The sequence below is a fragment of the Balaenoptera borealis genome (genome assembly GCF_965194805.1).
Source record: "Balaenoptera borealis genome assembly, chromosome: 16".
Taxonomy (NCBI): Eukaryota; Metazoa; Chordata; class Mammalia; order Artiodactyla; family Balaenopteridae; genus Balaenoptera; species Balaenoptera borealis.
In genome coordinates, this window is record NC_138872.1 from 81,580,732 (window position 1) to 81,602,648 (window position 21,917).

Genomic DNA, 21,917 nt, shown 5'->3' on the forward strand with positions numbered 1-21,917 from the left:
CTAAATCACACCCCTTTAATGTCTAGTGGGAAGTAGGGGCTCCACAAGAGAAAGGGTCCAAGGCTGAGGGAGGGAAGTACCCTCAGCCTGGCCTGGGTGAGAGAGGAAGGAGGAAAAGGACACGTGTGTCCTACAGGTCCTTGGAGGTGGGGCTGGAAGGCTGTCCCGTATGCCGAGTGCGGTGTCAGGCCCACCTGCTGGCTACTAGCTGAGTGCATCGCACAGGTCACTTAACCTTCCGAGCCTGTCTCATTTTTAAAGTGGATATCATAATAACGCCCATCCTCTAACGGGGTTCCTGTAATGATTTAAATTCGATAATGCTTGTTTAGGAAAAAAAAAAGGTGAAGTAGTAAAGCTTTCCTCAGTCTTCCCAATCTCTACAGCCTCCTCCACACCCCTATTCCCACTCCCCGCAGTTTCCATTGCCATCGTATGCCAATAACTCCCAAACTGGTATCTCCAGCCAAAAACCTGTCTCTGAGCTGCAGACCCATTGAGCTCAGATCTAGCTCACTTCTGGCCCCGCCTGGATGGTACAACAGGGATCTGAAACGCAACATGCCCATCATCTTCCTCCCCGTTTCACTAGCTCCTACCAAGCTGCCCAATCCCTCACCCTCCCAGCCAGGCTCCAGGTCCTGCCCACTCTAGCTCCTTGACATCTTTTGAATCCTCCCCCCCACACACACTCATCCATGTCAGTTCAAGCCCTCACTGTCGTTTGGAGAACTGCATTTGGTTTCTCTGCCTTCAACCTTGATCACTTTCAACCTATTCTCCAAAATTGTACAAGTGGGAACAAATCTGACGATGTTGCTTCTTTGCCAAAAACCCTTCGGTTTTAGGTGTCCAGCTCATCCACTGTCACTATCCTTGCACTCCACACCCTGGCGATGTGAACGCTGGCAGCTTGAGGACAATCTCACCGCATCCATGCTTTTGTACTTGCTGTTCCTTCTGCCTTGAAAGCAACCTTTCCCACCAATCTCCTCTAGGACTCATTCAGATAGCGTCGTCTTCTCCAGAAAGCTCACCTTGAACCTGCAGGCTGGATTCCTGTGCTTCCTCTGTGATCCCATAGGACCCTCTGCCTGCCACCCTTTATGCTCAACACATAGCCTCCTCTGTTCTGTTGAGGTTTTATGGCAGTTTCTACCCCTGGGCTGTCAAGTCCTAGAAGGTAGAGGATAACTTTGTGTTTCCAGGCCTGGTTCATAGTAATTCTTCAAAAAGTATATTGGGGCACTTCCCTGGCAGTCCAGTGGTTGAGACTCTGCACTTCCACTTAAGAGGGGCACGGGTTCGATCCCTGGTCAGGGAACTAAGATCCCACATGCCTTGCGGCACGGCCAAAAAAACCCCATATATATATATACAAAAAATTATTGCTGAGTAAATTAAAGAATGACTAATCAATAAGGGGATAAATAGTCCACAAATATTTATCGAGCATTTACTATGAGAAAGGCTTGCATGGGACTTAAAGCAGTGAACACAATGTATGTTGCACCTGCTTTCATGAAGCTTAGAGCCACATACAAGCAAATATACAATCACTAATAAATTAATCAAGGCATGTGTCCATTACAACTTTGCATATGATGAGTTCAGGAAGGTTTGTGGTGGTCATAAGAGCAGTGGATTCAGGTTTTTTGGGTCCTGATGGTTTTTTTTGTTTGTTTTTTAAATTTATTTATTTAATTTATTTATTTTTGGCTGCATTGGGTCTTTGTTGCGGTGCGCGGGCTTCTCATTGCGGTGGCTTCTCTTGTTGCAGAACACAGGCTCTAGGCGCCCGGGCTTCAGGAGTTGTGCCTCGTGGGCTCTGGAGCACAGGCTCAGTAGTTGTGGCACACGGGCTTAGTTGCTCCGAGGCATGTGGGATCTTCCCGGACCGGGGCTCGAACCCATGTCCCCTGCATCGGCAGGCGGATTCTTAGCCACTGCGCCACCAGGGAAGCCCGGTCCTGATGTTTTTACAATTTGGGGAAACCCTCCTTAAGAAAACAAAAACAAAACCACAAATATAAAATTAGGTGTAAAAGTTAATGTTTACTTAGATTGAGAAATCACAACCAGTTGCAATGTTAAAGTGATAAACACCATAAATATTACAAAATCTAGAAAAACACCGTAATATTTGTAGTTAATAGCTGCCAACACATCGCTATAATAATTTCATGTCCTGTTTCTTAGATACAAACTCTTTGACCACCTCTTCATACGATAATGATTTTATCATATTATTTTCTATTCTCTTTGTCTGTCTTTCTCTAGTATGGCCGATTCAGTTTTTTTTCTTTCATTGTTGAGAGTTTATAAAAACCTCATTGAGCTTTACAGCTTATTATTGGTACTGTCAGAATCTCTATCAAATTCCTTTCGTGTAAGAGGTGTGAGATTTGGGGCCATTTCAAACATTCTCCTACTGTGAGTCACCTTGAAAACTGTTTAAATTGATGGCACTCATTAACCAGGGTGGTGGGAGGAGCCTGGAAGGTGAGGGGTGCCTAAATTTAAACTTGCTGAGCTCCCAGGTAAACTTAACTCTAGACTTGACAGGGTCAGGTGGGCCTTACAAGGGGGACTGGGATATAGGAAAAGGAGTGACGATTTCTACAACTGATGGTGAAAGGGATGATTTGTTTGTTGTTTGTTTATTACATATAGAAAAAAGTCCGAACTCCAAGCCCACTCCAAACAACTGTAAGCAGGTGGATAGCAAAAAGAAAACCCTACCAGCTGCTGGGGGAGAGGTGTGCTCCACACAGGCACTGCCACACCAATATATTGATCACGGACAGGGAACAGGGATGACAGCCTCATATTTGGGCTGGGAGGACAGTGAAGTACTCTAAGTGCTCTAATAATGAAGGAAGGAGGGCTCGAGATTTGTTTGGGTCTGTGGAGCAAGCATCAAACCAGGTAGTGACACGGATGCTCGCCTGTGTGATGAAACTCAGTGGATACTGAATTAGCTTGCCTGCGAAGTGGTCCGAGGGTGGAGGAAATGACCTCACACCCCCAGGAGAGACCGAGGATGATTTTTGAGGATAGGAGTGAAAAATCTCAGCTACCATCTCCCTGGAAGAGGGAAATAATGGGATTTCCACCAGAGTATAGACCTTTGAGGTGAGAAGCCCTGTTTTACAAATCTTGCAAACTGGCATGGCGATCACCTGGCACACAGTAGATGTTCAATAAAGGTTTCATTTTATTCATTCCTTGATTGGTATACACTAGGTATTAGGAACTGAATTACCAGCTGGGGGATGGGGGCTGATGACCTATGATATGGTATCAACTGGGTATTTTCTTACCTGTGGTGCTTTGCTCGCTCTAGCTGAGGGAGTCCTGGTGCTCAGGGGGTCAGAAATACAGGGTTTGACTCTGCGGTGAGATGTTGTATCTCTTCACCCCTCCGGTCTCATCAGCCCCTCGCTCCACCCAGCCTCATTTCTCTGTGCACCTGGGTTTCTCTTCCATTCAGGCCATGCACCGACCCCCCCCCCCCACCATGATGATGAACTGCATTCCCCATCAAAGGAGACAATTCAAGCAACCAAGAGCCTGAGGGGGGGTTGAGGGCAGGGCCCAGGAGGAGACAGAATCATAACTTTTAGAGGCTAGAGAATGAGTGCAGAGTGAGAGCAGGGGAAGGTGCGTCGGGAGGAGATAGATAACCTGGAGGAGAAACTGAATAAGAAGGGATACTGGGCTTGGATCGGGGAGGGAGGAGGGAATTCCCAGCCCTGACCTGGTCTGCCTGGCTCCAGCCAAGCTGGCTGTTTCCTGCCCCTTGTGACCCCCCCACCCCGGAGCAGGACCCAGGCAGGGCTACGAGGAAGGGCAGGGGTGTGGAGAGCACCACTTGTGGCAGCGAGATAAGTGCGCTGGGACAAGAGGTCACTGCAGGCCTGGCTGTCCTCGCTGTGTGTTAGAGGGGCTTGGCAGCCCCCCAAGCACCAAGGACTCCTCTTTCCCTTTCTCAGCTGCTCAGCTCCTCTATGCTCGGCCCCCCTTAAATACCTTCTGAGTCTAAGCGCTTTCCTTCCAGCTCTTCTGGGAGGAGCTGCTTTCCTGGACCCTCCCCTCTAACTGATGAGATTTGGTAGGGGGTGGATGGCGACGAGAGGAAAGGCCCTCCCAGCCAGGCCGAGAGCCCCCAGGAGCCCGACAGGAAACAGCCTCAGGAAAGACAGACAGCAGCAGCCCCGGCCCGAGCCCCAGGGGTCAGGACTGAGGGTGTCGCGGAGCCCTCCTAATCGCGACGGTGAGAGTGAGGACGATGATTTGGGAATCCGTCTGGACCCCTCACTCTCTCGGACCCAACTACCTTTTAGTTACCCTTGCTTCCTCGATTTTCTATACTCCCCATCTCAACCCAGGTGCCCCTCTTCCTCCGCACATTTTTCAGCGCTGCGTTGCGCGCACAGTAGGTCCCCAATACTTAATGTTTGTTGAATGATTGTGTGAACGTTCGCTCCAGGCGTATCTAAGCTGAGACCTCTGCCTTGGGGCCCGCTGGGCCACCCTCCATCTTCAAAGATTTCCCCCAAACACGGTCCCCTGCGCCAGCGAAGGGGTGGTGGGTGAATCCAGGAGAAGAATCCGAAGTCCGCAGGAAGATCGGATAGGGCTTCGAGCGTGCGGCCCTCCATGCTGCGGGGTGTGTTTCTCTGCTCCCTGGTGTCTGCCGGGCTCGGACCTGCCCCGGGGGTCGCTGGGCTCCGGCCCCGACACGCGCGGTCCGGATCAGGGGCGCACGGCCACGGGGCAGGTCTGGGCGGTCCCCGGGCTCCGCACCCGCCGCCCCTCCCCCTTCTCCAAACTTTCTCCCAACTTCCCGACCTGCTCAGCTCGACGCCCCGCTCCGCTTCCCTCATGAATTATTCAGCAGCGCGCGCTCCAATCAGCACGCCCCGGCCCCCTCGCCTAGCCCGGGCTGGGGGGTAACTCCCCCCGCTCCCCGCGCGCCCCTCCCTCCCCGGCCAGGCGCCGCCAGGCCCAGCCCCAGCCTGCTCGGCCCCGCGCCGCAGTCCCCTCCCTCCCGCTCCCGTCCCCGCTCCGCTCCCACCCTCCCCGCCGGCGCGGAGCGCACTCGGCCCGGCGGCGCGAGCAGCGCCACTCCAGGGAGGGGGGGAGACCGCGAGCGGCCGGCCCACCCCCAGCCACCGGGGGGGGGGAGGGACCCCGAGGCCCCGGAGGGACCCCGACTCCAGCCACGTCTTGCTCTGCTCGCGCCCGGCGCGGCCGCTGCCAGGACGTCCCCCGCCCTCCCGTCTGCGCGCGCGGCTGGGACGCGGGGCCACACCTGGGCGCCGCCACCGGGTGCCCGGCGCGCCCGCATGGGCCCGCGCTGAGGGCCCCGACCGAGTTCAGCGCGGGGAGTCGACGTCCACCCGCTCGGGGCGGGGGGGTTTAGACCTGGGGGGGCTAGCGCCCCCCAAACTCGGATCGGATCCAACCAGAGTGAGGCGGCGCCATGGAGCTCCGGGCTCTGCTCTGCTGGGCTTCGCTTGTAGCCGCTTTAGAAGGTGAGTTTCCTTGGAGTCACCCCGCCACTTCTGGGGCCCCCCGAAGATGGGCCTCGGGGTGGAAGGGCCGACATCTGTCTCCCCCAAACCCGGCACCCCAACAGCGAACACTCTGGACCAATAGTGCTAGCCCGGGAGGGGGGCGGGGAGGAGGCGGCCCAGCGGGGAGTGGAGTTTTCTTTTGTTTGGGAAAGAGATGGAGGCGAGCTCCGTCCCGGGACATGCCCCGGTCCCGGCTCCCCACACTCTTACTCCTGACTCCAGACGCCCTTGGCAGCCTTTCCTTTTCTCTCTGCTCCAATCTTCAAAACTCTCTCCAAAGTTTCTGTCCCTCCTCCCACCTCTGCCAAACAGGAGGAAACATTTCTGGAAGAACAAGAAGACAAGGCAGAACTTTGTGCTAGGCCATAAAACTACCCCCGCCCCCCCATTCCGGAGCATTCACACCTTGACCCTACAATTCCACACACCACCGTGGGGATGGCCACCTTCCACACTCACACTCCAAACCTCCAAATCTCTCCCAAAGCCACGGCCCCTGCGCCAGGGAGGCCCCTTCCCTGGTTTCCCCAAGCTGCACCCCAGCCCTTTAAATGCTGTCTAGACCCTGCCCCAATCCCACCAGAGTCCTTTCCTCTAACCCTAGGCCGGCAGAAACTGACCTACACAGCCCTCGTGTCCCCTGAACTCAGCTTAACTACTGTCTACTTGTCTCTCTTAAACGTCTATTTTTTCTGCATCCCACCCCACCCCCCCGCCAAAATGTTACTTTATCCATGAGTCTCTGCCCTCCCCCCAACCCCTAGTGGGGGAGCCAAGAGCCCTATAAACCCTCCTCCCATGGCCCTAATCTCCTTTCAATGAGCTGCCTCCTTCCCCTCCTTCACTGCCTGGAATCAAAGGGGTCTCTGGGGAGTGGGCCATGGGGAGCTACTGAGGAGGAGGAATCAAAGGCAGTTAGAAACCCCTCTCCCCCAGGCTGGGCAGTGCTGCTCTGGGCTGGGGATCAAAGGCTGGGTGTGGGGGAAGAGGAGAGACTTGCTGGGCTCGGGGAAAGATGGGGAAAGAACTGTGGGAGAGAGAGGGGAAGGTAAAGCAGGGAGAAAACCCGTCGGGATGACGTGTGGTGAGAGGGAAAGAAAGATGCAAAGAGGAACAGGGAGTAACTTCTAATTTCTGTTACCTAAGTGCTTTCCGAGCCCGAGGCCCATGCTGAGTGCTTTATGTTTTCACGGTTCCAACAACCCTGTGGGTGGGATGTATTGTTGCTCCCATTTTACAGATGAGGAGACTGAGACAAGAGTTCAGTCTTTTATCCAAGGCTCTGTGCCCCAGGGATGGTGAAAGGTGGGAGACAGAAAGCAGAGTGACAATCAGAAAGAGAAATGGAGGTGGACGGAGAGCGGGAGAGAGAGGTGAGAGGCAAAAGAAGTGACAGATCAAAGAGAGAGGGAGGCCGGCAAGACGGAGAGAGGGTGAGAGAAAGTGAGCCGCTCAGAGCGCCCAGAGCGCCCAGAGCACCCGGGACAGCCTGAAACAGAGACAGTGTGTAAATTGGAGACAGGAAAACACTATCCAGTCTGGAACAATGGAGGGTGGAGACGGCAGCCTCTATCCACCCCCTTCCCAGAACCCGGGCATCCTGTCCCCAGCGTGCTGGGCTGTCTCCCGCCATCCATGGGGGCCCAGGCCTCACCCCCAGCTGCCTGGCCGGGGTCCCGCCTGACCCGTTGCCCTCCATGGACATCACCTGGTCCCTGGGAGGAGGCTGCCCCACCCACCTGCCTTCCCTTCTCTCCTGCAGCTCCCACCAGGGACGGGGCCCCTGGTCCCAGGTGTGCTGCTGGCTCCCCTGGGGGCCCCCTCTCGGCTCCTCCCAGGGCAGGCCTGCAGCACCCCACCCACACATCTCCCAGGGGATTCCCCTGCCCTCCCTCCACCCTCCTCAGCCGGGGGTGGGTGGGGGGGCGGCGGGGTACTGTGCAGTTTCTCCTAATCCCCACCTTCCGCCAGAGCCCCGCCCCTCCCCTCCCCAGAGAGAGACCAGAGCAGAGCCAGGTGTGCTCACCCCCCCATACACACACTCCTAAAATCTCCTCCCCTTTTCCTTCCCATAACCGAATCCAGATGTGAGGCCTCTGCAGACAGGGGCCAAGGGCAGGAACCCAAGCATCCTGGCCTCCAGCACTTCCTCCTCCGAGGGCAGCTAGCCGGTGGGGAGGGAGTGGGGGGTCAGGGCTGGGCCTCAGGAGGTCAGCACCACCTTCAAGGATCTGAAGGGCTGGGGTGTTTGGTCTGAAGGGGGCTAGGGACTTGGAAGAGGAGCAGAGTTGCGGGGATGGAGGCAGCACCTCCTCTGGATTTGGGAACGGACTGCAGAGGCTGAGGCAGGCCCTGGCGGGAGGGGTGTCCCTGTACCCCACCTCGGGGTCAGGGTCAGGTCTGGGCTCTAGTTTAGCCCTTTCTGAGCTGTTTGCCTTTTTCCCCTTTCAGCATCTGTGTCTCCCCTTCTCCTCTGGGGCACAGCAGTTCACAGAGGCCTAGATCTGGGAGTCCCGAGGGTCAGCTCCGTGCCTGTCAGCTGTCAGGGGCGGGGCTGGCACTCAGAAAAGAGGCTGGAAATCTGGGCTTGCTGGGGGGGCAGAGGGCAGGGCTTGCTCCCCTCCTCGGCCTGTCTGTCTGTCTCAGCTCCCAGGGATCTGGGCTTCCTGGTGTCTCTCCCAAGCGCTGACTGACTCTGTCTGTCTGTCTGTCTTAGAGACCCTACTGAACACAAAATTGGAAACTGCCGATCTGAAGTGGGTGACATTCCCTCAGGTGGAGGGACAGGTAAGAGCTGGGGCTTGGAGGGAAACCGAGGGAGGGGGGCCACCTGTGCTGCTGCTTCCCAGGCCACACACACACACACACACACCCCACACACACCACACACACCACACACACACACACACACACACACACACACACAGCCATCGCAGCAGCCGAAGCAGGTATCCTCTGAGCCCTTGCTCTCCGGGGGTCCCCCCAGCCCCTCGTGGCGTTATGGCACTGACCTTCACCCACCCGCTTAGCAGCCCCCAGGCTGACCACCCTTCTCCCCGCAGTGGGAGGAGCTGAGCGGCCTAGATGAGGAGCAGCACAGCGTTCGGACCTACGAGGTGTGTGACGTGCAGCGGGCCCCGGGCCTGGCCCACTGGCTGCGCACGGGCTGGGTGCCCCGCCGGGGCGCCGTGCACGTGTACGCCACGCTGCGCTTCACCATGCTGGAGTGCCTCTCCCTGCCGCGGGCTGGCCGCTCCTGCAAGGAGACCTTCACCGTCTTCTACTTCGAGAGCGACGCGGACACGGCCACGGCCCACACGCCAGCCTGGATGGAGAACCCCTACATCAAGGTACCTAGGTGCCCCAGGCCAAGGTGGGGTCCGGGGCCGGCCTGTGGTCTAGAGGTGCTGGGGGCTAGAAGCAGGAGGCCCGGGTCTGAGGAGGGAACAGGGTGGTCTGCTAGGTGGAACAGTCGCTCTACTCCATGTGCTGGGGCCCCCCTACACTTCCTCTCTCTGAGTACACTTCGCCCCTTTACAGCCCCCTGCCTTTGCACCAGCTGATGCCTCACCCTGGAATGCCTTCTCTTTGCCTCTCCCACCCAACTCCTCGTCTTGTAACTTCCAGCTCCGAGGTGCCCCCTGGGACGCCTTTGCTGATGTGCCCTGCCCTGGGGTCCCGCCTGCCGTAGCACTCATCATACTTTTAATTTATCATTAGCTTATCAGCGTTTCCTTCATTTCTGTTTCCTTGGCGTGGAGTCCAGGGCCTGGCACAGAGTAGATGTTGATAAGTGTCTGTAGGATGAGTGAATGCGCAGAAAGGGGGTGCAGGACAGAGGCTGGATGCATCACAGGAGCTCGGCGGGTGTTAATGGACAATGTTGGGGCCTGCAGGAAAGCGTACGTTGGGAAAGGTGGAGAGAAGGTTCTGGAACAGGAGCCAGGCAGGTCAGGGAGAGGATGAGCTGGGAAGAAGACAGTCCAGCGGGGTCCTGGGGAAGTGGAGGACAGCGGCAGTGAGTCTCTTCCCCGACCTGGCAGGTGGACACAGTGGCTGCTGAGCACCTGACCCGGAAGCGCCCTGGGGCCGAGGCCACCGGGAAGGTGAACATCAAGACGCTGCGTCTGGGCCCGCTCACCAAGGCCGGCTTCTATCTGGCCTTCCAGGACCAGGGCGCCTGCATGGCCCTGCTGTCCCTGCACCTCTTCTATAAAAAGTGCGCCCAGCTGACCGTGAACCTCACCCGCTTCCCGGAGACCGTGCCTCGTGAGCTGGTGGTGCCCGTGGCGGGGAGCTGCGTGGCCGATGCCGTGCCCGCCCCCGGCCCCAGCCCAAGCCTCTACTGCCGGGAAGATGGCCAGTGGGCTGAGCAGCCGGTCACGGGCTGCAGCTGCGCTCCAGGGTTTGAGGCCGCCGAGGGGAATACCAGGTGCCGAGGTGAGGACCAGCACTTCCCCCACAAAGCTTGCCCATCTCTGCAGGAGGCGCTGGCTGGTACCCTGCTCTTGGACCCACTTCTTAAATTTCCATTTTTAAAAGTTCTTTATTCTCCTGGGCACTAAGTTACTGGAGGGTGTGTTTTCAGAGCCCCCAGCACAGTTCTGAGCTCTCCATCATTTCCACACTCATCCTTCTAACTATGTCCAATTCCTTCCTGGGCTGTGGGACTGTCCTCAGGGCTGGGGGACCTTATTGGACTCAGAGGACAAAGCCTTCATGGTCTGTAGTATTGTTCATTATGGTTTCATCTAATTTACTGATATTGAATTCTCACGTAGCCTTTTCTCCAGAGCAGAGTTTCTTAACCTGGGTTTTGTAGATAGAATGTAGGGGATCTGTGAACTTTGGTGGAAGGGAAGAAAAATGACCATTTCTTTGCACTCATCTTTACCTGAAATTGGCCACTCCTCTTACGGAGTGTCAGCCACAGCCCAGCGGTCGGAGCAGGACCTGAGACTTGGGCCCCACTCAAATCCGAGGTGTTTTCACAGCCCATTAGAGATGACGCAAGAATGGCAAAATGTTGTTTTTCGCTCATCGTGACTTCAGTATTTCCTTGCCTGTCAGCCTTACCGCTGTATCTTGTTAGTAGAGAAACACACACATTGCTGTGTTGCAAAGATTCTTCATGTTTTGATCACTGTGTTTTCAGTTATTTGGTTTTCTTGGTAATCTGTGTATTTTGTGGTGTGCATTTAAAATCATTCTTCTGAGCAGGGGTCTGGGTTTCACCAGGCTGCCATGGGGTGGCCGGGGGTACACGTCAGGGTTCAGACCCCTGGTCTGGAGGGAGGTCTTCTCCTCTTAGAGGCGAGGTTTCTGAGCTCCTCCCTCCCTGCTTTCCCTTTTGCACCTCATGCAACTTTAATAGCTGCCGAATGTCCTTTTTCTGGTCCCCATCCCCCGCCCCCCCCCACTGCTGAATGTCTCTGATGCAAGTTTCTGATGGACGCTTTCTCGCAGCCTGTGCTCAGGGCACCTTCAAGCCCCTGTCTGGGGAGGGGTCCTGCCAGCCGTGCCCAGCCAACAGCCACTCCAACACCATTGGCTCACCCGTCTGCCAGTGTCGTATCGGGTACTTCCGGGCCCGCACAGACCCCCGAGGTGCACCCTGTACCAGTAAGTGGCCAGTGACCCCTGGGGTGGACCCCCGACCCCAGTCCCGTCCTCCCACACCTTCCTCCTCTTGACCCTGGCCTGGTGCCCGGCCAAGACAAGACGTCAGTGTGGCTGCCTGCCCGTCCCCTGCCCGTCTGCTCAGCCTCTGCCTGACGTCCTGGTCTCCTGCAGCCCCTCCGTCCGCCCCGAGAAGCGTGGTTCCCCGCCTGAACGGCTCCTCCCTGCGCCTGGAATGGAGCGCCCCCCTCGAGTCGGGAGGCCGAGAGGACCTCACCTACGCGCTCCGGTGCCGGGAGTGCCGCCCCGGCGGCTCCTGCACGCCCTGCGGGGGAGACCTGACCTTCGACCCCGGCCCCCGGGACCTGGTGGAGCCCTGGGTGGCCATTCGTGGGTTGCGTCCTGACTTCACCTATACCTTCGAGGTCACCGCCGTGAACGGGGTGTCCTCCTTAGCCAGCGGGCCAGTTCCATTTGAGGCTGTGAATGTCACCACTGACCGTGAGGGTGAGACTGGGGGCTGGGGGCAGAGGGCAGCCTGTGGTCGGATGGGAGAGGCGTTGGTGGGAAAGGCTCGCGAGGGATATGGACAGTCTAAAGGCCTGAGGGGGAAAAGGCAGCAGCTGGGGAGTGGGGTCCCCAGGAAATATAGCGGGTCAAGGCCTTTGGGGCAAGAGGCAGAAAGAGAATTAAAAGGATGCAAAGGTGGACTGGAGAGTTCAGGGCAGGGCAGAGAGAGCCAGAAGGAATTCTGGAAACAGCTGGGGGACCGAGACAAGTGTGGCCAGTAGAGGAGGAGCTGGGAAAGGTGAGAGACCTGCCACGATCAAGGGCCCCAAGGTGTCTGTCTCTCGCAGTGCCGCCCCCAGTGTCAGACATCAGGGTGACTCGGTCATCACCCAGCAGCTTGAGCCTGGCATGGGCTGTTCCCCGGGCACCCAGCGGGGCAGTGCTGGACTACGAGGTCAAGTACCACGAGAAGGTAAGACCAGGCCCTGCCCCAGGGGTGGGGGTGGGCAGCGCGACCCGCTCCAGGGACCAGGACGCCTGAATTGCAGCCATCTGCCACATACTAGCTAAGTGACCTTGTGTCAACCCCTTGGCCTCTCTGAGCTTAATATCCTCATTGTAAAATGCTTAGGATAGGACTTCCCTGGCGGTCCAGTGGTTAAGACTCTGTGCTTCCACTGCAGGGGGCATGGGTTCGATCCCTGGTCGGGGAACTAAGATCCCGCAAGCCACGCGGCGAGGCCCCCCCACCCCCCAAAAATGCTTAGGATAATGGAATCTATCCCACAGAAGCGCTACAAGGATTAAATGATATAATTAATGCAAAGCACAAGGCACAGTGCATACATAAGTGAGCACAAAGGCCGCACCTGCCACTCAACAGGACAGAGATGCTAGGGATGGAGGACCAGGGCAGGGGAGGCAGAAAGAGCAGTGGAATCTGGGGGTCCTGGCTCACGGCCAGTCCCCTCTCCTGAACAGGGCGCAGAGGGCCCCAGCAGCGTGCGGTTCCTGAAGACATCGGAGAACCGGGCAGAGCTGCGGGGACTGAAGCGGGGAGCCAGCTACCTGGTCCAGGTGCGGGCGCGCTCCGAGGCTGGCTACGGGCCCTTCGGCCAGGAGCACCACAGCCAGACCCAGCTGGACGGTGAGCCCGGGGGGCAGGATGCGGGTGGGGTTGGCTGTCCCCCACCAGGCGGGAGGCCTTGGCTCTGCCCTCAGGACCCCCAAAGCCACAGCCCCATGCTTCTCTTTCTCTCAACCACGAGGCATTTTGGCCTGGGGATAAGATGTAGAAACCAAAACCAACAGCTGGGTGTGAAGGCCAGCTCAGTGGCTCTCCAGCTATGTGACCTTTAGCAAAAACTTGACCCCTGAGCCCCAGCTCTCTCATCCAAAAAAATGGAAATATGAGGTCTCTCTCACAGGGATCCAAGGATTAACTGAGGTGACACTTTGATAGTTTTTGTATGCTGGCCCAATGGTTTTCTAAACCTTTTAATTTTTTTTAACAATTTTATTGAGATATGACTCACACACCATGATTCACCCATTTAAAATGTATAATTCATTGACTTGTAATATATTCACGGAGTTGTGCAACCATCACTGCAATTAATTTTAGAACATTTCAGCACCTTAAAAAGAGATGCTTATAACTCTTCCATTACCTCCCAGCCCCTGGCAAACACTAGTCTACTTTTTGTCTCTGTAGTTTGCCTGTTCTGGACCTTTCATACAAATGCAGTCATACAATACGGTCTTTTGTGACTGGCTTCTTCTTTTACATGGCATAATGTTTTCAAGGTTCATCCGTGTTGTAGAACATATCAGGACTTCATTCCGTCTCGTGGCTGAAAAATACTCCATTGAATGGCTGTGGCATATTTTATTTATCCATTCATCCGTTGATGGACATTTGGGTTATTTCCACGTTTTGGCTACGAACCTTTTCATTTTTAGCCTTTGGAACCTTCTGTTCAAGTGGGACTTTTTTTGTGGTTACCAGTATTTATAACAGAACAAAATCAAACCCACCAAGGCTGGGAAACGTCTTTGCTTGCCCTGAGGGACTTGGGTGGAGCCCACGGGCCCACCGGGTCCCCCTGATCACCAGTTCTTCTCCAGAGAGCGAGAGCTGGCGGGAGCAGCTGGCCCTGATTGCTGGCACGGCGGTCGTGGGCGTGGTGCTGGTCCTCGTGGTCATCGTCATCGCTGTTCTCTGCCTCAGGTGAGGGCTCTGGGCACCTGGAGGCCCCCGCGAAGCCCCGTGTAGCTGGCCACCCGCCCTCTTGCTCCAGGGCAAGCCTCCCCCGGTGCCCCGGGAGCCTGTTTTCACCTGGAATCTTCTCTGATTCCCATCCTTCCCCTCTGGGAACATCGAGACGTGTGACTCAGTTTACCTCTTCTTTCCCATCGGCTACAGGAAGCAGAGCAACGGGAGAGAAGCTGAATACTCAGACAAACACGGACAGTATCTCATTGGGCACGGTGGGTAGGCCCATCCTGGAGGAGATAGGGCTGGGGTGAGAGCTGTGAGCCAGGGACCAGGGCATCTGAATGCAGTGGTGGCTAACGAGCCCCGCGTGATTCCTCAGGTACTAAGGTCTACATTGACCCCTTCACTTACGAAGACCCTAATGAGGCTGTGAGGGAATTTGCAAAAGAGATCGATGTCTCCTATGTCAAGATTGAGGAGGTGATCGGCGCAGGTGAGAGGAAGACGCCTGGGTGCCCGGGCCGGGGGTTGGGGGGGGGGGTGGGGGAAGGGACTGCAGGGCCGGACCTGGGGGCGGGGCAGGGGGGGCGGGGGAGGAGAGCTGACCCTCGGCCTCCTTCCTGAAGGCGAGTTTGGGGAGGTGTGCCGGGGGCGGCTGAAGGCCCCCGGGAAGAAGGAGAGCTGCGTGGCCATCAAGACCCTGAAGGGCGGCTACACGGAGCGGCAGCGGCGGGAGTTCCTGAGTGAGGCCTCCATCATGGGCCAGTTCGAGCACCCCAACATCATCCGCCTGGAGGGCGTGGTCACCAACAGCGTGCCCGTCATGATTCTCACCGAGTTCATGGAGAACGGCGCCCTGGACTCCTTCCTGAGGGTGAGACCCCCTGCTCCCAGCTTTCCGCACCCACCCTGTGCTCCCGCAGTGCAGCCAAGGAGCTCAGAACCCGGGACAGACAGTGGGTCCCGCGTCCCTGCCCCTCTACCCTTCATTCTCCACCAGGGAAGGTTGAGTCCTGGGATTGGTCTCCCTGTGGGGCCGGCTGACCCTGGGATATGGAGGGGTTGTCATCTGTCCTCGTGACAAATATTTACTGAGCGCCTCGTTGTGTACCAGCCACTGTACTGGGCCTCGGGAGATAGAGCCGTGAACATCTCTGCTCTTGGAGAGCTGGTGGCGTAATGGGGGAGACTGAAGATTAACAAGTACAAACAAGGTTTTACAAAAAGTAAACAAGATTTCAGATGTGAAAAAAATTAAACAGGATCATAGGAATGAGAGAGAAGAGCTCATTTTTGCTACCTTAACAAAATTGTATGAAATTTTATTATTTTTTAAACTTTACTATGCATGTTCTGTAAAAAACCAAAACTTTTTTTTTTGGCCGCTCCACGCGGCATGCGGAATTTCCCTGAATGGGGATCGAAGCCGCTTCCCTTGCAGTGGAAATGCAGCGTCTTAACCATTAGACCACCAGGGAAGCCCCCAGAACGTTTTTCTACATAGCAAAGTAACATTGCGTTTAACAGAATTACAACAATTCCTTGGTATCACCTAATGCCCACTTGATACTCATATTTCTCTAGTTGTCCCCCAAATGTCCCAGCATCCAGTTCCGGATCAAGCATTGCACTTGTGGTTATTGTTTTGAGCCTTTTCTACATCCAGGACAGTCCCTTGTTGGGGTTCTGATACACTGAAGGGCTGGGCCACTTGTCCACTTGAATGTCTTATCTTCTGGATTTATCGGATTCTTCCTTGTGGGGTCATCTAACTTGTTTCTCTGTGTTTCCTGTAAGGGAAGCAATGTCTAATGTTGTGATAAGTTCAAAATTAAACGTCTGTGGCCAGCCCACATCAGGGGGAGCTGTGTACTTCCCGTGGCACCGCACCAGGAGACACGGGCTACCCGGCTCCCAGCACGAGGGATGCTGAGGCAGACCCTGGAGCAGTGCCAGGATGGCCTGACCCTCCCTTGTGGATACGGGAGTCTGTTCCATTGTCCGGTTGCAGGAAAGGGAAGGGGGTCTATCTTAGAAGAGATGACGTTTGGGTAGATGAGAAAGCCAGCCATGAGAAGGTGGGGGGGAAGCGTGTCGGGGGCAGAGAGTAGCGACCCAGGGTGGGCGGGATCCCAGCCTGTTTAAGAAGCAGAAAGGCCGGTGAAGCTGAACCAGGTCAGCAGAGGAGTGATAGTGGATCACGTTGTGGTTGGCGGCTGGGCCTCGTGACCTTAGAAATTTGGATGTGGTGAGAAGTCTGAGGGGAAGCTTTTCAGCAGGAGAGGGGGGTGATTTAAGGAGATCCCTCTGACGGATGCTGGGGGATAGGAGCCGATGAGACGACTGGCATCATTCAGGCCATGGGGGCAGAAGTGGTTGGTTTGGGGTGCGTTTTGGAGGCAAAGCCGGCAGAACTTGCTGATGGATTGTAAGCCTTGGATGCGGGAGACTCCGAGGTCCCTACCCTGAGCGTCTGGAAGTGAGTCCACCAACTGAGATGCGAGGCGTGGGGTGGGTGCAGGCTTGGAGGATGGATTCAGAATTCGGTTTCTGAACTCTGTGTTGCTGGCCCTGGAGGGCTGCTGAGGGTCCCCTGCGTGCTAGCTGAACCCAGAAGATGGGCTGAGTTAACTGTCTGTGACTGGTTGGTTTACCTGGTGAGAGCCAACTCTATAAAGCTCAAGGTCGGGCTTTAGACCTTGGTTTTGGTGCTGTGGTCACTGATCACACCCGATTCCTCACTGTTCTCTTGCATCCTGCATACAGTTGGTCCAAGAGGGCTGAGCGAGACTGTGGCAGGATCAGCACCAACGCACGCATCTCCACCTGTAGAAGGGTGGCTTCAGAGCACACTCGTAACTGTCAGCGCTCTGTTGCTGTCAAATAAAGAGAACGTAGATCAAAAGCATTTGTTGAGTATTTCCTGGATGTAAAGCACTGTACTAGGTTAAATGGAAGAAAATCTTAAAATATCTCCTTATAATCTAATTACGAGAGACTGAAAGCGAATATTTGAAAGCGGGACAATTATAAGCATTGTGTCACGATACCATAGTAAGAACTGAGAGAATTCAGGGTAAAAGAAAGGAGGGAGGGACTTCCCTGGCAGTCCAGTGGTTAAGACTCCGCACTCCCAATGCAGGGGGCCCGGGTTCGATCCCTGGTCGGGGAACTAAGATCCCGCATGCACGACCAAAAAATAAAATAAAATAAACCGTCTATAGATTTCAAATAATAAAATTAAAAAATAATAAAATAAATAAAGAAATTTATTTAAAAAAAAAAAAAGAAAGGGGGCGGTTTACCTGGGATGTCAGCAGGCCTGTCCTACACGTGGGTCTGTGAGTTGGGTCTGGGAGGGACAAATACTGTTTAGAACATGGAAGGAAGGGGGAGCGGTGGGTGAGCTGTCCTAACGATGCCCCCGCCATGTCCATCTCCAGCTGAACGACGGCCAGTTCACCGTCATCCAGCTCGTGGGCATGTTACGGGGCATCGCTTCGGGCATGCGGTACCTTGCTGAGATGAGCTACGTCCACCGAGACCTGGCTGCCCGCAACATCCTGGTCAACAGCAACCTCGTCTGCAAGGTTTCAGACTTTGGCCTCTCCCGATTCCTGGAGGAGAACTCTTCTGATCCCACCTACACGAGCTCTCTGGTGAGGCTGGGGCACAGGCATATGAACTAGGTTCTTAGGGCCAGGTGAGCAGGGCAGGTTGGAAAGTTGGGAGGCTGAGGGATTGACAGCTGTGGTCCAAGACAGGATGTAAGAGTAGACCTTGTGGGGGCAGGGGGGTCAACTTAAGGAACCTGGCTACCAGGTGTCCAGGAAAAGAACAGAATTGGGGAGCTGGGTGTTTGGGTCCCAGAAAAAAAGGAGGCCTGAGCTGGGGGAAACGCAAAGGTGGGGGGCAGAATGCCTGAGTCCTGTGATCCCTCAGCTCACCTTTTCCTCCCCCATCTTTAGGGAGGAAAGATTCCCATCCGATGGACAGCCCCTGAGGCCATTGCGTTCCGGAAGTTCACATCTGCCAGTGATGCCTGGAGCTATGGGATTGTGATGTGGGAGGTCATGTCATTTGGGGAACGGCCATACTGGGATATGAGCAATCAGGATGTAAGTGTCCTACCAAGCTTTCCTGGAACGTCCTCTCTCTTGGGATATGGCGGTGGTGGGGGGGGGGTTCTCAGAGAGCTCATCACTGCTTGGTCCTTGAGGTGGTGAGGGTGGCACTGTGACGAGCTGATCTCTGTATCCAAGAGTTTGATACAGTCTATCTGGTCACAGAAGGACACAGTGATGGAGGGCAGCCTTGGGAAGTTACATGTCTGGATCATAGCTCAAGACCTTCTGGGACGTTGAGCCACAGCCAGTGGCCTCGGCCCTGGCCAGGAGCACCCCCCAGATTTGCCCTTCTCGGGGGGCTGTAGCAGCCATCCCAGCGTCTGTTAAGTCGCCATTTCCCTGGGGTCCTTTGGCAGCCTCGTTTTCCCTGACGTCCTTACCCAGTGCTTCTACCTGTCATTCCAGGTGATCAATGCCATTGAACAGGACTACCGGTTGCCCCCGCCCCCAGACTGCCCCACCTCCCTGCATCAGCTTATGCTGGACTGTTGGCAGAAAGACCGGAATGCACGGCCCCGCTTTCCCCAGGTGGTCAGTGCCCTTGACAAGATGATCCGGAACCCTGCCAGCCTCAAAATCGTGGCCCGCGAGAATGGCGGGTGAGGACCCCAGAGGATGGGCCCTCTTTCCTGCACTCTGCCATCCCCTGAGAACCTCGCTTCCCCCCCGAGAAGTATCCGTTCCTTTGGTGGTATGTGGGATGGTCCCTGTCCACCTCTCCAGGGCTGGGCTCTACGTCCCCACCCTGACACAGGCTGGTTCTCAGTGTGTCCTCCCCATCCTTGCCTCCCAGGGCCTCACACCCCCTCCTGGATCAGCGGCAGCCTCACTACTCAGCTTTTGGCTCTGTGGGTGAGTGGCTTCGAGCCATCAAGATGGGAAGATACGAAGAAAGTTTTGCAGCCGCTGGGTTTGGCTCCTTCGAGCTGGTCAGCCAGATCTCCACTGAGTAAGTCGTGGCAGGAGATGGAGGTGGGGGTGGTGGTGAGGGCCAAGCAGCCAGGAGGGGTGGTGCCTGGGGACCAGAATCAGGCCCACAGTTTCAGCAGGGGCCTTTGGGGTCAACTCCTAGTGCCAACTCTGTTTTCTAAAGCCCCTCCCCTGCCAAAGCAGTAACAGCTGCAGGGGCTGAGAGCCCCAGGATTCTTCCCGGTCAGCTGTGCCCGCCTCACCCCCTTGCACCATCTCAGCCCTGGGCCATCTCGCTCCCACCTCGCAATCTGTATCTATCTTTGTGCATCTATCTACATTCCAGACCCTGCTCTCACATTAACGACGTGTCAACTCTGGATGTTTTCCCACCCATAAAAGGAGAAGGTTGGACTAGGTTTTGGAGGTCCTTTCCAGCTTTAATGTTAAATGGTTTTATGATTCCAACACCTCCCAAATACTGGTTTTCCCTAGCTGGCCTCTCCCTGGTCCTCCTTTCTGCCTTTCCATTCTCTCCCAATGACTCTTCCTGCCCCAGGTTTGAATCACAGAAATAGAAGGAATATAAATCCAGACACAAAGGGTCCAGGAGGCCCTCCCTCTCCCTGGGAGGCAGATCCCGGGCCAGTCTGCCCCACCAGATCTGGGCACCTCCTCCCTGACTTGCTCCAGCCTCGCCTTGACACGGGTTCCCTGACACGGATTCTTGCTCTCCGTTTCTCACCTCTTCTTTTTTCCTTATCTCCGTCTCCCCGCATCAGGATGGGGCTGGGAGCAGTTTGTTTTTGTCCTCTCCCGCCCCTTCCTCTCCACACACCCAGCTCTTTTTCTCTCTCTCTCTCTCTCTCTCTCTCTCTCTGTCTCTCAGCCCGCCCCACCTCCTGCTTCTCGACCCCCGCGGGTACCTAGCCCCGCCCCTTACTGCGGCTGCGCAGAACTGTGGAGGCTCTTAAATCCTCCGGAAACTGACTGGCAACTATTGACGTCAGCCCCCTTCCCCGTCGGCCATTCTGATTGGCGGACAATCCCGAGGCGAGGATGGGGTTTCGGTAGGAGAGCCGCCCCGGGAAACCAGTGGCCTCACCTAGCTGTTCATTCTTCCCCAGGGACCTGCTCCGAATCGGAGTCACTCTGGCGGGACATCAGAAAAAAATCCTGGCCAGTGTCCAGCACATGAAGTCCCAGGCCAAGCCAGGAGCCTCAGGAGGGTCGGGAGCACCAGCGCCCCAGTACTGACCTGCGCCTCCTCGCCTGGCCCCCCAGCTCTGGAGCGGCAGGGACTCCCACGCTGGGGACACCGCTCCCCTTATTCCTGGGGCAGAATCGGGTGGGGACCCAAGAGGCTCCCATCCCCGGGCCCCACTGGATTGCACTTTGAACCCATGGGGGCGGGGAGCTGGCCATTTGGAGAGACGGGATTTGGGGATTCTGCCATATGGGAGTGCAGAAATCAGACGCTCCCCAAGCGGGGAACCCCAAACTGAGGGTGTGGGAGCCCTTCCCTCGGGATTGGGTCTGACCAGAGGAAAAGAAGTGCCCGGAATCTGCCAACATCCCGGGGGTGGTTGGGCACAATCCCCACGGCCTCCTTCTGATCCCCAATTAGGGCCCCCAGGTGCCCCTCCTCACCTTGAAGGGCAGCGGCCCTGCAGACCAAAGAGAAGGGGGGACTAGCCTGCGAGTCGTGAGGCAGGAAGGGGCGTCATAGCCCAGTGACAAAATCATTGGACTTGGATGTCCCAACCTTGCTGCTGTCTCCACCGAATTCGGTTTTCCCTTGTAAATGCCCCTCCCCCATCTGCTGCCTTCATATTGAAGGTTTTTGAGTTTTATTTTTTGTTTTCGGTTTTATTTTTCCTTCCCTTTTTTTTTTTTTTACCGTCCTTGTCGTAACTTTTTGTGTTAGAGGGGACCTGTTTATCGCCTCCTTTGCCCAAGTTGAAACAGGGACCCATCGTTGTGTCTGTTTCCAGAACAGTGCCTTGGTCACGCCACAACCCCAGACATTTCCCTGCCCCCCCAAGTACCCCTAAGCTGTGTCCATGAGGAGGTGTGGGGGGCAGTGGTGGTAGAAACAAGAGACAGACACTGGTGCTTGGAGGGGTTCTTAAATTATATTTAAAACAATTGTTTTGTATAAATAAAAGAAAATGGGAAGTGTCCTGGCTCTGAGGATGATTGGGAGTGGGGCGGGGGTACGGAATAGACTTCTGTGGACGGTGGGGACTGGTGTGAAGGAGCTTTTGAGCCAGGCTGAGAGGGGTCGGAGGTCTGGAGACGGGGCTGGGTGCTTGGTTCCCAGCCCCACGGTGTGTTTGAGGTGGTAGGGTGGGGGCAGTGGAAGATGAGTCATCGGCAGCTGCTTCTAACGGCTCCAGATGGCTCTGCCAATAGCCTGGGGCACCTCTAGGATGGGGTTGCCTTCCCTCCCCTGCCCTGGTTCCCTAGCCCTGGCAGGGGGCTTTGTGAGGCAGGGGAGGCCTTGAGCTCAGAGCCCTGCCCTACAGCCCCCTGAAGGGGGGAGGGGGGAATCTGGGGTGGAGGTCCAGTCACATGAAAGAGACAGATGTGGGCCAGATGTTGACAGCTGGGGTTGGTTTAGAGGCAATGTGGGGGGAGTGTCTGCATCGGCTGTGGAGGAGGGGCAGAGGCTGGAGTGGAGGACGTGGACCCCCCACAAGTACACACACACACACACACACACACACACACACACACACACACACGTGTACAGACGCTGCGCTGGGTTGGGAGGACAATTCCCCCTTTCAAGATGCTGCCCAGGCAGGTTCTCCCAGCTTCTTAGGAAGGGAGGGGAAACCACCTGAGTATCTTCCCCTAACTTCTCCCTCCCAAACAGGAAGATGAGGATGGGGGTCAATCCCCCGATGTCTGTCTCAGCATCTTTGGTTTCCCAGCCTGCCCGCCCCA

At 56.0% G+C, this 21,917-nt stretch overlaps 1 protein-coding gene and 1 long non-coding RNA gene across 5 annotated transcripts; one reads left to right on the forward strand and one right to left on the reverse strand.

Annotated features, from left to right (window-relative positions):
• The first annotated feature begins 5,111 nt into the window (after window positions 1-5,111).
• EPHB4 (EPH receptor B4) lies at window positions 5,112-21,148 on the forward strand. 3 transcript variants are annotated; one of them, XM_082360323.1, is made up of 17 exons: window positions 5,112-5,540; window positions 8,299-8,369; window positions 8,645-8,932; window positions 9,626-10,022; window positions 11,049-11,204; window positions 11,376-11,708; window positions 12,059-12,183; window positions 12,693-12,858; window positions 13,839-13,941; window positions 14,137-14,201; window positions 14,309-14,422; window positions 14,556-14,803; window positions 17,373-17,588; window positions 17,898-18,047; window positions 18,462-18,655; window positions 18,850-19,005; window positions 20,093-21,148. In XM_082360323.1, the coding sequence occupies exons 1-17, from the start codon at window positions 5,489-5,491 to the stop codon at window positions 20,220-20,222; spliced, it is 2,964 nt and encodes a 987-aa protein (XP_082216449.1). In that variant the 5' UTR covers window positions 5,112-5,488; the 3' UTR covers window positions 20,223-21,148. The 3 variants fall into 3 exon arrangements, with proteins under 3 accessions (XP_082216449.1, XP_082216448.1, XP_082216450.1); XM_082360322.1 differs by lacking the exon at window positions 5,112-5,540 and adding an exon at window positions 6,808-6,955; XM_082360324.1 differs by lacking the exon at window positions 5,112-5,540 and adding an exon at window positions 6,808-6,955 and having other exon boundaries at window positions 9,752-10,022.
• LOC309613489 lies at window positions 14,810-20,035 on the reverse strand. 2 transcript variants are annotated; one of them, XR_014235756.1, is made up of 4 exons: window positions 19,711-20,035; window positions 17,235-17,281; window positions 16,584-16,805; window positions 14,810-15,719 (listed from the first exon to the last, which is right to left on the reverse strand). It is a non-coding gene; the product is annotated as an uncharacterized lncRNA (long non-coding RNA). The 2 variants fall into 2 exon arrangements; XR_014235757.1 differs by lacking the exon at window positions 19,711-20,035 and adding an exon at window positions 17,445-17,583.
• Window positions 21,149-21,917: the final 769 nt, after the last annotated feature.